This window comes from Sinocyclocheilus anshuiensis, unplaced genomic scaffold (assembly GCF_001515605.1).
Source record: "Sinocyclocheilus anshuiensis isolate Anshui unplaced genomic scaffold, SAMN03320099.WGS_v1.1 scaffold1462, whole genome shotgun sequence".
Taxonomy (NCBI): domain Eukaryota; kingdom Metazoa; phylum Chordata; class Actinopteri; order Cypriniformes; family Cyprinidae; genus Sinocyclocheilus; species Sinocyclocheilus anshuiensis.
The window spans coordinates 150,006-162,899 of NW_015558644.1; the positions used below are offsets into that span (position 1 = coordinate 150,006).

Here is a 12,894-nt window from a genome sequence, read left to right on the forward strand (position 1 = left end):
TTTCATGCAATCCTCGTGTTTTACATGTACGTCGCCATTTTGGCTCTAACTCACGCATGTTTACACCGCCATTTTGGCTCTAGATAACTTCCAGTTGCAAACGCACATTTAACTCACTTAACCTTTCTCATCCAATAACAATCAACATTATAAACTCTTTATAAACATCCGTGAACACTTTTCACATATATGTTTCCTCTTATGTCTAATACATATTACTAAATGCATATTAATAAACAGTCTTACTCAATAACCCAACAAAAATAAACACATACATCTTTGAAACACAGTGTTTTACATTAGTTTCAACCAGTTTTTGAATCAGTTTTGCTCACCTGTAATATAATGAAAAGAAACGCTGTAAGACAGAGGAGTACTGGCTGCAGTCTTCGGCAATATTTAATTGATTCTGACTCGCCCGCTGCATTACCTTGAAACAATAGCGTTAAGCGCCCTCTTCAGGCGGCAAGCATAACAGCAACAAAGCATTCTTTTCCACTCAGTGAACTGATGAATGAAAATGAAGATGATGAATTTACACCAATCTATATAACATAATTAATGTTTTTAAGGCACAAATACCACCCAAAATTTTAAGAGGTGTCTTTTTTTTCTCTACTCATATACACATGCATTTTGAGCACATTCATTTTTACCAACCCCTACATGTACACTGTTAGACATTTCTGTAATTTCTAGTTATTTACTGTATATCACCCAGTATAATACTGCAAATTCGCTTTACAGTAAATAACTAATACCCTTTGCATCCTGGGAATTTTCTGTTACGTCAAATCCCACATACAGTGACTTACTGTATTTTTTAAAATGACTGTATACTACTGTATTTGCCGTAACGGCCTCTTTGGCGCCATTCTATCGAGGCTGCTTTATTTTCCTCATTTCTCACATTTGGATTGACAAGATTTGAGTGTCTACAACACTGCAACAGCTTGGGACTGACTACACTGGCTGTTACATCGCTTGTAATGATTGGAAAATCCGTTTGTCCTTCGTGTCAGAAACAACACGAGCGCTTGGAGTACATCTCTCAGTGGCGGCTCGTCGGGGGAGGCAGAGGAGGCACAGCCTCCCCATAATTTTGAGGTGAAAATGGGAGGAGGGCGATTTAATGTTAATAAAATTCACAATTAATTTCAGTTCATGTCTCAGAATGTGTATTTTTTGTTTGTAATTTCACAGTTGGCGCCATTCTATTGAGGTTGCTTTATTTTCCTAATTTCTCACATTTGGATTGACAAGATTTGACCGTGTCTACAACGCCGCAACAGCTTGGGACTGACTACACTGGATGTTACATCGCTTGTAATGATTGGAAAATCCGTTTGTCCTTCGTGTCAGAAACAGCACGAGCGCTTGGAGTACATCTGTGCGTCAGAAATATACCGGGGCATCACTTTATTGTTCCATACGGTATACGGTTCTATATTGTCTTTTGTTGAGTCGCGCCGCGCCGCGCCACTCGCGTCCGAGGAAGACACGGAACCAGCGCGGTAGCGCCGCGGGTTTTGCCCGGTGATGAACCCGCGAGAGTGGAAGAGTTCCGGAGAACATCTGCGCTGTGTGTCGATGCACCTTACGAGAGAATAAGACCAGTAAGCAAGGTAAAAAAATATATGTACGTTTGTCTGTGTGTTTGTGTCAACATTTTTGCACACCAGTTTAACCTAACAGTTAGTAACATTTACCCGTCAGCATAGCGGTAACAAACTTTACTATGGTAAACTGCGCTGTCCTTTCAAACTACTTTTTGTCAGCTTATTGAATTACCGAATTAAAATTACTTTTAACGAGCAACGCTTATCTTGTATTAACATTAAGTTAACTAATGTGAAATTTTGTTCAGGTGTTAGTAGTTAATGTTGGCCAGTAGCCTATTGAGAAAATAAAATCGTATGTTAGCTAGGTTAAACAAGTTTTATGGCTAGCCTGCCTTTCTAGTTTTAGAATTTGTTTGTTATAGTTTTTAATGGAATTTAAGATTTACTGCACTTTTTGTATTTGTATTTTAAAGGCAGTTACAATGAAGCATCAAGAAAGACATGAGCAGGCCAGCCACCCTGAGACTGATAATTCATGGTAAGAGAACAACTATGGTTATGAGAGATGTGTGTATTATATATGGGGTTTGCCTTTATGTATTCTTTGGCTGCTTATCTTTTTTCAGCATTATGTTTTTGTTGCCTAAAGATTCTTTGTTAGGATAAATCCAGATGATTCAACATAATGCACTGCAAAATGTCCTAAGACAGGAGAAATGAAGATGCACTGTTCCAGCATTGGATATTTTGATTTATGCTAATTTAAATGAAAATTATAGTGTTTAGTATTATATAGTAATGGAAATTACATTAGATGCATTGCGGTTTACATTAGATGCATTGACAGTTTTAGGGGAAATGTGCTTAACTGTTTTGAAAGAATGTCACAATTAAAAAAAAAAAAACGTAATTATCTCTAAAATATCTAAGTTTCTAAGGCATTTATTTATTTATTTGTGGGGTAAATTATGACCTGGACATTTTTTGTGAGATTTGCACACTATAATTTTATTATTTAATAAAAAAAAATACATTTTTATATACAGATATACACAGAACGCTTGTTTGGTTGTGGATTGAGCTTAGATTTCAGTAATAACTGCCTCCACATATACTGAAACAAAGGGAAACTGTTGTGGAGTCAGCAGGCAAGTTTAACATCCTCCTGCAGGTTAGCAACATGCTCACCGTCTTCAAACTAAAGCATTAAATTACACACCACCTGTGGCTATTATGAAACAGGAGAAGCAAATTGTTTGACAGGAGGAGGAAATAACTGCCTGAAAATTGTCAGCACAAGAAAGCCCAGATTCCTTACAGTCTGTCTAAATCTGTTAAACCATTGTTATAAGATTCATGGAGCTTTATTGGAATGAAAATAGTTGAACATCACCAGAGAATTGATAATATACATTGAGATTTTAGGGATTTGATTTCTGTTTGGGTGAATGTCACAAATCCTGTCAAGCTGGCAAGGACACATTTCACATATTTTAAAGAAATTAAGAATATTTTAAGCAACTCTTGCCTCCAAATTCTCGTTAGCATAATGGAGAAAAAAACGAATTCACATTATTAAAATATAGCACATATATAAATGCATAATTAATACAGATATACACAGAACGCTTGTTTGGTTGTGGATTGAGCTTAGATTTCAGTAATAACTGCCTCCACATATACTGAAACAAAGGGAAACTGTTGTGGAGTCAGCAGGCAAGTTTAACATCCTCCTGCAGGTTAGCAACATGCTCACCGTCTTCAAACTAAAGCATTAAATTACACACCACCTGTGGCTATTATGAAACAGGAGAAGCAAATAGCACAGCAGAGACATGTTTACATGTCTGAGCCTGAGTAAAACAGAACAAAACCCTCAAACTGTCATCCCTACCTCTTCTTGCTGTAATAGATATAATGTGGTAGTAAAGTGATTCTCTCCAGTCTGCATGCTATCATTGCATTGAAAAATTTGTCAGAATGTCTGGATTTTTCTTTCTTTCCAATTTGCTGCAATAGAGTAATTTGTAATGTTGAGTGGGATGCAACCTCAGCTGTTTTTAATGGAAGTGAAATTTCATTTAAATTTTTCATCATCAATTTTTAAGTATAGGATTTCCATGGTTGTAATATCATGTAGATCAAACTGTAGCTAAGCCAGGGGTCACTGTAGCTACGGTTTTTCCGATTCTTCTTCGTGAGTGAGCGGAGGCGGGCAGCCTTGAGAACGGCCGGCGGATTCGATGAAGGAGCGTCCGGCGGGCTTGCGGCAACCACATGTGATGACCCCAGGCTGGACTCCGCTTCGTACATGGTGAAAGCCGATCCGGCGATCCACAGCGCTAAGTTGATGTAGTCCCTCAGTGACCAGCACAGATCAGCTCCAGGCATGACGAAGCAGATATCGTCCTCTTTTGGAAGGCCAAACAAAGTAGTTTCGCTTTCACAACGAATCACACAGCGCCTTCACGACATGGCGCCGGCGGCAACAACAATACTACAGCGAGAATAAAAGTTACACCTTCTTTCTTTGCGTGAACATTTGGGCGGCGTTATGCAAATCTTCCCACATCGTGACGTAGACATGTGGGGGCATGTTAGAACGAGCCGTTTTAGGTAGGCGTGGTTGACTCTGAACTTTTATAAAGAATATCTCTTTGGATTTGAGACTTTAGTCTTTGCAACTTTACAGATCTTCTTTATGCACCAAGAGCTTGTAACACTCCAAAGAGAAAGGAAAAATTGAAATCGCATCATATGACCCCTTTAAATGACCTGACAGCAACAGTCGATAATGGCCATCTGAAGGGAGAATGATCAGTGAATAGCAACTTATATTTGGTACGTTTTTCACACAAAACTATCATATGACTTCAGACAACTTGGAATATGTCACACTTGTCGAGTGGACCACTTGTATGGTGATTTTGTATTCTTTTTAAGGCTTTACTACATCTTCAGTCACCACAGCTTTGAAAAACACGTTATTTAAACTTATTTTGTGTTTCGCTGAACGAAAAAAAGTCCAAACGGGTTTGTAACGATATGAAGGTGAGTAAATGACAGAATCTTAATTTTTGACTGGTATTTTGACCAGAGATTGTGACTACAGTACCTCTCCACCGCCATTAGAGGGCATCATTATCTGAGCTGCGGGAGCTTCAAGGTAAATAACCTGCTTTACACACCGTGAACCACACAGGCATCGTCACGCACCGGCCTGCAGGGACCCACCGCATCTCGACGAGGAAAAAAATAACACGAGAAATCTCATCTTTGCTTTTGACGCAAACCTATTTTTCATCCATAGACGTTAAGATAATGTTTTTCTCCGTCACGCATCCCTGCTGGAAGAGGATGTCATTATTTTCACGCCGTTGTCTCTGATCAAGGTGAGGAATGGATAATATGCGGCGATTTCTGCGGAGAATAACATGATCACCTGCGCGTTTTACTCTTTAAATGACATTCCGCATCCATCCAAGCCTTTGTTTGGAATAATAATGATCTTATCCTTTCTATATCACAATAATGTTCTTTTATTACAATAATTGCATCACCTTATACAGGCAGGTCAAATGAACTAACGCGCAAACGCGCTCTTTGTCTGGTTACGGGCGCGCGCTCAATCAGTCAATCAATCAATCCATCGCCTTATTTGCGCTTCCACGTGCGTGGAATGCGTCGAGTCTAACGAAGCATCTTCGAGAGGATCAATGGAGCCCTTCCTGCAGATCGCGCCGCACTCTCTGGCCATCGTGCTGTCGCGCGTCGTGGCGGAGGACGCGCCCGGGGTGACGGAGAGCGAAGAGCCGCCGCACCATCACACCGGCTACGAGATATTCGCCGACTTCAAATCACTGAACATGAAATATTTCTGGAATAAGATGGTGGCCGACGCCATAGCCGAGACTTTCTTCCTGGGCTGGATAGATGAGCACGTGTTACTGATCCAGGGGAAGGAGGATCACCTGGAGGTGTTGAGGGAGGCTTGGATGAGGAGATCCCTCAAAGCACCGCAGGGCTTCGACATCAAATACCTCGGTAAGAATCCTCTATCTGGTGCATATGATGTTTATACAACGATGAGGGCTTCATTTGTGACCAGTCTTGCTCCTGGAGATCTTCCATCAGCAAAGTACCATCGCATTGCCATGGTTTTGAACATAGCACGAGGGTAGCACCATTGGTTTTTGGACATGTTCTATGATAATTTCACGCCACTGTTTTGGGCTGTCATGTTGTATGAATATGTTAATCATTCAGTGCCATGGTGTGTATCAAAGTACCCTTGTATTATCATGCTGTGTAATTATATTATTTGGGTTTTTGGACAAGCAACATGGCAGTGTCACGGTTTTTTGGATACGTGCCATGGTTATTTTATGGTGTTCTTTGAAGTACCTCAGAACACCATGCAAGTACAGTGGTATATGAATCGTACAATTTTTACCATGGTATATCAAAGTATCCTTGTATCATCCTGATGTTTTGGACATGGTGTTATGGTAATGTTATGGGTTTTGAAAATGAACCATTATAATGCCATGAGTTTTGGATATGTGCCTTGGTAGTTTATAGTTTTCTTTGACATACATTGCAGCTCCATGCAAATACTATGGTATATGAATATGACAGTCATTCAGTACCATGGTAAATGTCAAAGTACCATGCTATTATGTACTTTTTGGACATGTACCATGGTAGTGCCATGTTTTTTGGGGGGGAATGTGCCATGATAATTTCATATATGCATTGCTGATTTTTAGAACATCATGTAAATTCCATGGTATATGAATATTTTTGTAGTAAATATGTGTTTCAGTGTTGTAAGTTGTATTTCTAGCTGAGATCTAAACATTTCATGATGGTAGATTTCTAGGAATATAGTTGACCACCTCTGATGTTTATATTTAAAAGTACTTTTGGGTTGGATATTGCACTAATATGCAACCATTGCGCTTTTTTTAAATTAATATTTTATTGTTTTAGAAAACATGATTTGCTTGTGCTTGCTTCTGTGATGGGTAACTTAACAAATTCATATTTTTTAAGTGGTTTTTTTTTTTTCATTTTTTTGTCCAAACCAAAAGTCGGCTGCTTTAATGTACAGTTAGTCAATGATTTAAGATCATAATGTCAAGTCCAGGGATCTACAAAAACAAAAAAAAATTCAAATGAACTGTAAGTAACCAAGCAAATATTTAAGAACTGCAGTTCTCTGTAGAAATGATTATCGATTATGATTCCTCAAAAAAAAAATCCTCAAAGGGCTTCTTAGTAGACGGGGTGTTACAAAAACATTCGGATGTGCATTGCTGGCTTCCTGTTGTCGTATACTCCCTGCAAATGCACTGCTTTTCAGGTTTCGGACACAGCCTTTGTCTTCAGCTGTGAGATATTGAGGAATTTGATCACCTGTAACGCGAAACCTTCTTGTGATCATTAAGGCAGGGGATGCATGTGTTTGTTCTTCTCTTAAAGGAACAGGCCTTCCCTTCAGCGCCGAGGTTGTTCTATTGCACGTTGTGAGAATTATAGTACACATCTAGTCTTAACAGCTATCTGAGTAAAGGTTTTGAATGTCTCTTTGGATATATTCTTAGTTTTGAATTTGTGAATGAAGCTGATATACACATCCTCATCAAGACCCCTGATGTTCAGCTCCATTATTCAGACTAATTAGTGCAGAAAACTTCTGTCCCATATTCAGCCCTATGGACACACACTGAGGACAGCAGCACTCTTTATCTGTAGCCATTACTGCTGCTGCTGTAGCTCTGTAGATTATGGAACAGATCTGTGTATTGTGGCATGTTCTTAGTAGAGTGGAGGGAAGAGGAAGGAGCCTTGGTCCTTGACAAACAGCAGGTTTTTGAGGAGTGTCGCTGTAGGCGTCAGGGTTTTCTTTCTTCTGTCCTACTCTACTTGTATCTCTCTCTCTATCTCTATCTCTATCCCTGATCTCCTGCCCCTATTTTTGCAGGAGAAAGAGCTATGCTGTATCCATCTCTTTGTGTTTGACATGTCTTGCGGAACAGCTAAGTTGTAGAGGAAAAACTGTCTATTGATGGACAGAGACATTCTTCGCACATTGACTTCATACAAAATAGATCATTTTAATATTATGTTACAGTGTTTAAGACAAGCAAAAGAGTTCAGAAAGTGATCGGTAATGAGTTTTCCATGGCGTGTAAAAGTTCTGATCATCCAAGAGAAGAGAAACATAAAAAAAGTGTTTAAAGTCACTATTTTATGTTCCATTGTATGGAATTTATTATAACTATAATTACGCCTGTGCTTCTCAACCAGGGGCCTGAGCAAACTTTCAAGGGGGCTTCAAGATGACTTAAAACATGGCAAAACAAGCATTAAATAAACAAAAAATCAAGACATTTTTTATTTTCACTTACTTTTTTTATTTGAAGAACCAGTGTTCCCACATAGTCCAGATAAACCTTGGATATATTATTTCTAGACCTAGAAAATGTATTTAAATTCATAAAATCTTTTAACTCCTTGAGCATTTTTATAATGAATATACATTTTATGCAAACAAATCATGTGGTCTTTGTATATTGTGGACAGTGGGGGGCCTTGGAGTCAAAAAGGTTTACAATCACTAAACTATAAATAATTGCACTTGTAACTTGGCATTGTGTGCTACAAATATTATTGGCTTTCCAAGTTGCTTTTGATAGACACATTTCCTAAATGACTAAACTGTGTGTGCAGAACTCTGTATTTTTTTAGAATCAACTAGTGATTCTAAAATCAACTAGTCAGTTGCTGAACGATCAGTAGACTGTCTCGAATAATTAGCCTAGTTGTGGGTTCACCTTACCCTGATTGCACTTGTTTCTTATGGCCAAAGTATACTTGGTTTTTACGCATATGCGAGGGTCAGTGTACAGTGTGCGTGACGGAAATTTTGTCACTAGAATAGTATGCACATACTGTATGCGCACTCTGATTTTCGTAACTGCGTGTACTTTGTACGCGCAGCGCACAGGTCGCACATGCACATTGGCTTGGTTTTGCACTAATCATTTGTTCCGCAAGCTGGCAAAACTGTCCTGGGCCGTTGTTTCACAGTAGAAAACAAAACTAAAGAACAACAACAAAATAGCAGAGACTGCAACAACAACCGATGGCCGCATTGACAAGCGCTTGTGTTATGAGGGTTATGAGATGGCAGCAGCTTTAGTTTCAAAGAGTACAAAGACATTTTTATCGGTCATAACTTGTGGAGAAAAATAGAACAGATGCTGGACAAAGATGACGCTCTCTAGAGAGCATGTGTCAACTGCCTGTGTTCGCGTACACCTCAAATGGAGTATACTTTAGAAAGGCTGTGCGGTCAGCTGTACGCATTCGCTAGTGTGTGTACAAAAATGAAGTATACTCTGGGCTTTAGGGTGTGTTTGCATAGGATATGATCTTGTATGTAATAACAAAACAGCTAGTGGAAGTACAGCAGAACGAGTCGAGAATATAATGCTCTCAAGACACAGTTTAAAGGTTGAATTATTCTTTTTAACTTGGCATCATATTCAAGATACATTTTAGCATGGATGGTGTAAGGCAGGTCAATTCGCAACACAGCAGCCAGAGAGGACATTGAAATGTCTATGGCTGTGGTGCTGTAAAGTCGCAATGAAATGGAAGTAGTGATAGATCTTTTATTCTTTGTGATGTACATCCGAGTCAAACAGATTATCGAAAAAATTGTAATTGAAGTGCTATTTTTCCTATAGGGTTAAAACCGAGGGTTTCAACCTTTTTTGGTCCATTATCAATTTTTTTAACATTTCTAAAATCATTCATAAAAATCTTATGAACCATCCTGCAAAAAAAAAAAAAAGATAGGCTAAAGTTTAATAAACTTAAAAATTTAAGAAGGGACCTAAATATTAGAATACCACAGAGACTTGGGCTGGTAACCCTCTAGCAACCACCCAACCAGATCCTCCTAGAAACACCCTGACAACCACTCAGAATAAAAAAATCTGTCTGTTCCTTTGCACTACACTTGTGTCTGAAGTGTTGAAACCAGGTGGCTGTTAGCTTTCTTTGTTCTCTCATGAAGTGAAAGCCAGTGTTAAACGATGTGATGACATAAGCTCAGATAGTATTAGGTTGTGCAGCACAGTTATGCAGATTATGCACTTTCTAAACAGCAGCTTTTAAATGACAAAACTTTTTTTAGGTCAATTATACCGTGACTCAGGCAAACATGCCTTAACACCATCGATTGAGTCTGTGTGTGTGTTTGAAGAATGTGTGTAGGAATGAACCATTTCTCATTTGCCCATGGCTGAATGAGGGTTGTGTGGTCTCACCTGTGTGCATTGTTTCCAGTCAGCTCTCTCAGGTGTGTGTGTGTGTGGGTGTGTGGGTGGGTGTGTGTGTGTGTGTGTACAGGCTGAATCCGGGGAGGGGAGAGAAGGCCATGCCCTCAACTGACTATACTGCTCGTAAATTTCACCCAAGTTTGAGATTTTCATGTGCAGTGATCCAAGACATTTTTATTGCACTGAAATCCTGAGCTCAGTAATTATAAGAGAAACTAGAAACCCACTCAGAACAGTATAAAAGCGGCATTTAGCTCTGTGCATTAGGACTGTGCTACAATGCATTGCTTTTAACTCATGACACTTTAGAGCAAACTCATACAGTTTCCTTTCTCAGCCTATATGTTTCAAAATGTAATTAGCTTCCCCCCCCATGAATCTACGTGCACACATACTGATACAGCCTTTCTGTAAATTTTACATTTTGCATTGTCTCTTAAAGTGACTGCGCCTAATTTAGCTGCTGTCGGTGTCCTTAATGTTAATCCAAGAAAAAAAAGAGAGAAATCACTCACTCACATTTGTTAATTTGTCCTTATTTACCATCTGTTCACTTGTCTTTAACAATGTTTGAACTTTATATTTGTTAGGCTAGTAGTTTATGCTGTGGAATTGAGAATTGTAAATTAAACTGATTTTAACTGAAATGTAATGTAAAATTTTGGTATCTTATACTAATTCATTAGACTACAAAGATAACGTGGGTCAAAAACAATGATAACAAAAACTATTTAATATTTTTGTGGCAGAGCCAGTGAAAATGTTGGCAGAGTAAGTAAAAATTTGAACAACTGGCCCCAGTAAAAAAAAAAATCCTTAACGTTGAGCCAAACAACTGCACTGTTCATCCGCGATGCAGAAACAATATTATCATGTCCCACAATCTCTCCCACTGCTAAACAACACTGTTCCACATTGATTTTAGACTCCACCTTCACTCCATGGCGGCGGGTGAAATTATCAAAACTCGTTGTGTTTTGGTTCATCATGCTTCCCAGCATAACGCTGGTTGCAGACGCAAAACACCCCTAAATGCGAAACAGCCAAACAATTCAACACATAAAAGACAAACACGCACAAAAAAGATAGAAGATAGCAAATTTTTTAGCACACAGCTACAAACGCACTCACCCCCACCACGCTCCGTTCACTCCCAGCATGCACTCCGACACAGAGAGAGAGAGAGAGATTTAGTATTCATTTGTATTTTATTTACTTATTTATTTATTTATTTTGCATTAAGAAAACAATTTTTTACATTTATTTGCTTTCTTTATTTTCTTTCTGTTTTTTAACATGATATACTCTATTAGTCTAAAATTTGGACCCTATGAAATTGATAAATTAATCAAGTTAATTATTATTTGGATAAAAATTATGAATACATACTTGTTATTCAGAATATGTATTCAAAGTCTTTCAAAATAGTCACCCATGCTTTTAAGGTTTAGTTTTTTGAAGAAAGCATAACACAAGTCTTAAGACCCAAAAGTCACGAGAAACATAAACATAACGTTTGACTAGTAGTTTATAAATATTGCAATTTAAATATAAATGCTGCGAAAATGTCACAGTGCAAATAAATCTTAATGGTCCTAAAATAGGCTTCAATGTCTTTACATAAAATGTTTCTTTTTTCTTTCTTTTGATTTTAGGATGAAATATGACTCCGACATGTTTTTGACAAGTTTTATGAGATTTACCCCTCAGGCTCAGAGATTTTAGTATCAGTGACGGTCCATTTTGAGGACGGTAGATTCAACTCATTCTCATGTTGCTCTTCTCTGTTTGGTTCATGATGTCATGGCAACTGTTGTTGATTGGCATCTTTTCAGATGTGGTCTAGATGCGGGTTGAAGTAGCTATATCAGTATGGCATCTCGTTGGTGATTTATGGATGACTAACTCCAGTTGGACACATTCCACAGCACCTGGTTTGTCGAGGGTGGATATATTACCACGTTTTTTACAAGTAAACAGTCATAAATCCACGGAGAGGAAATCCTTGCACTCTTAACTGAGTGTGTTTTTGTTGGTCAGATTGCTTAAAAGATGGCATAATATGAGCATAATGATCTAATAACAGGTTTTGACGGGCTTGATTTAGGCGAATAACTGTGGATTAGGTTGGTAATCCATAACTGGATTAATACTAGTAAAAAGATATATGTTGTTATATAGCTTTAAGCATCCCTATTGGAGAATTGCAAGGTGACTTGACGTGCTAGAGAGGCAGTGCTGGTGTTGTTACTCAAAGGGCCGTCACAAAGCTGAGAAATACCAGAGCAGTGTTGTGGTGTCTGTGGTGTAGTCCCAGCGGTGAGGTCATCCTCGAATCATCCACTTAAAGGGTTAGTTCACCCAAAAATTTAAATTAGCCCATAAATTACTCACCCTCAAGTCATCCTAGGATCAAAAGCAAGCGAGCCCAGCGAAGTACTGAGATGCATTGTGCACGGCTCCCCCTGCTGGTGCAGTACTGATAAGATTCATCAAGTGCTTTGCACACTAATCTAAATCCGCTTTACTCATGGCAATCTAACACATCCTGTGATTGCATACATTGTAATGCCTGGAGATTTACCTAAGAGGCTTCATGTATGGGTGAATTTATTCCTCTTGCATAAAGAAAAAAGAAAAAATATAAAAATGTTAGTGTTTACTACTACTCTTTTAAAATTTTCATAATTTTCGAACTTAAAATCAGCAGGCTTTTATTTTGGTGGACCTGCCGATCGAAGAACGTCAGTGAATGAAATGTCAGTTTTGCATTGTGCTTTGTAAAAACGGCAGCGGATAGCCTAGATCAGTGTTTCCCAACCAGGGTGCCATCTGTCGAGAGCAGGGGTGCCGTGTAAAAAATCCTTTTTTAATATTTTTAAATTGCTAAAATGTTCAAAAAAAACATCTATTATATAATATCAATTTCTGATGTCGCCAATAATTAGAGATACACAGAAATTTCGGCTGCCGAAAAA

General features: G+C 38.5%; 1 protein-coding gene across 3 annotated transcripts in view; it reads left to right on the forward strand.

Moving 5' to 3' along the window:
* The first annotated feature begins 4,774 nt into the window (after window positions 1-4,774).
* LOC107680916 (storkhead-box protein 2-like) overlaps window positions 4,775-12,894 on the forward strand; it is a 75,713-nt gene continuing 67,593 nt past the window's right edge. For 2 of the 3 annotated variants that reach the window (XM_016476996.1, XM_016476997.1), the window contains exon 1: window positions 4,775-5,606. In XM_016476996.1, the coding sequence (XP_016332482.1) occupies window positions 5,279-5,606 (328 nt within the window). In that variant the 5' untranslated portion in view covers window positions 4,775-5,278. The remainder of the gene's footprint in view (window positions 5,607-12,894) is intronic. The other variant, XM_016477000.1, reaches the window with a different exon arrangement.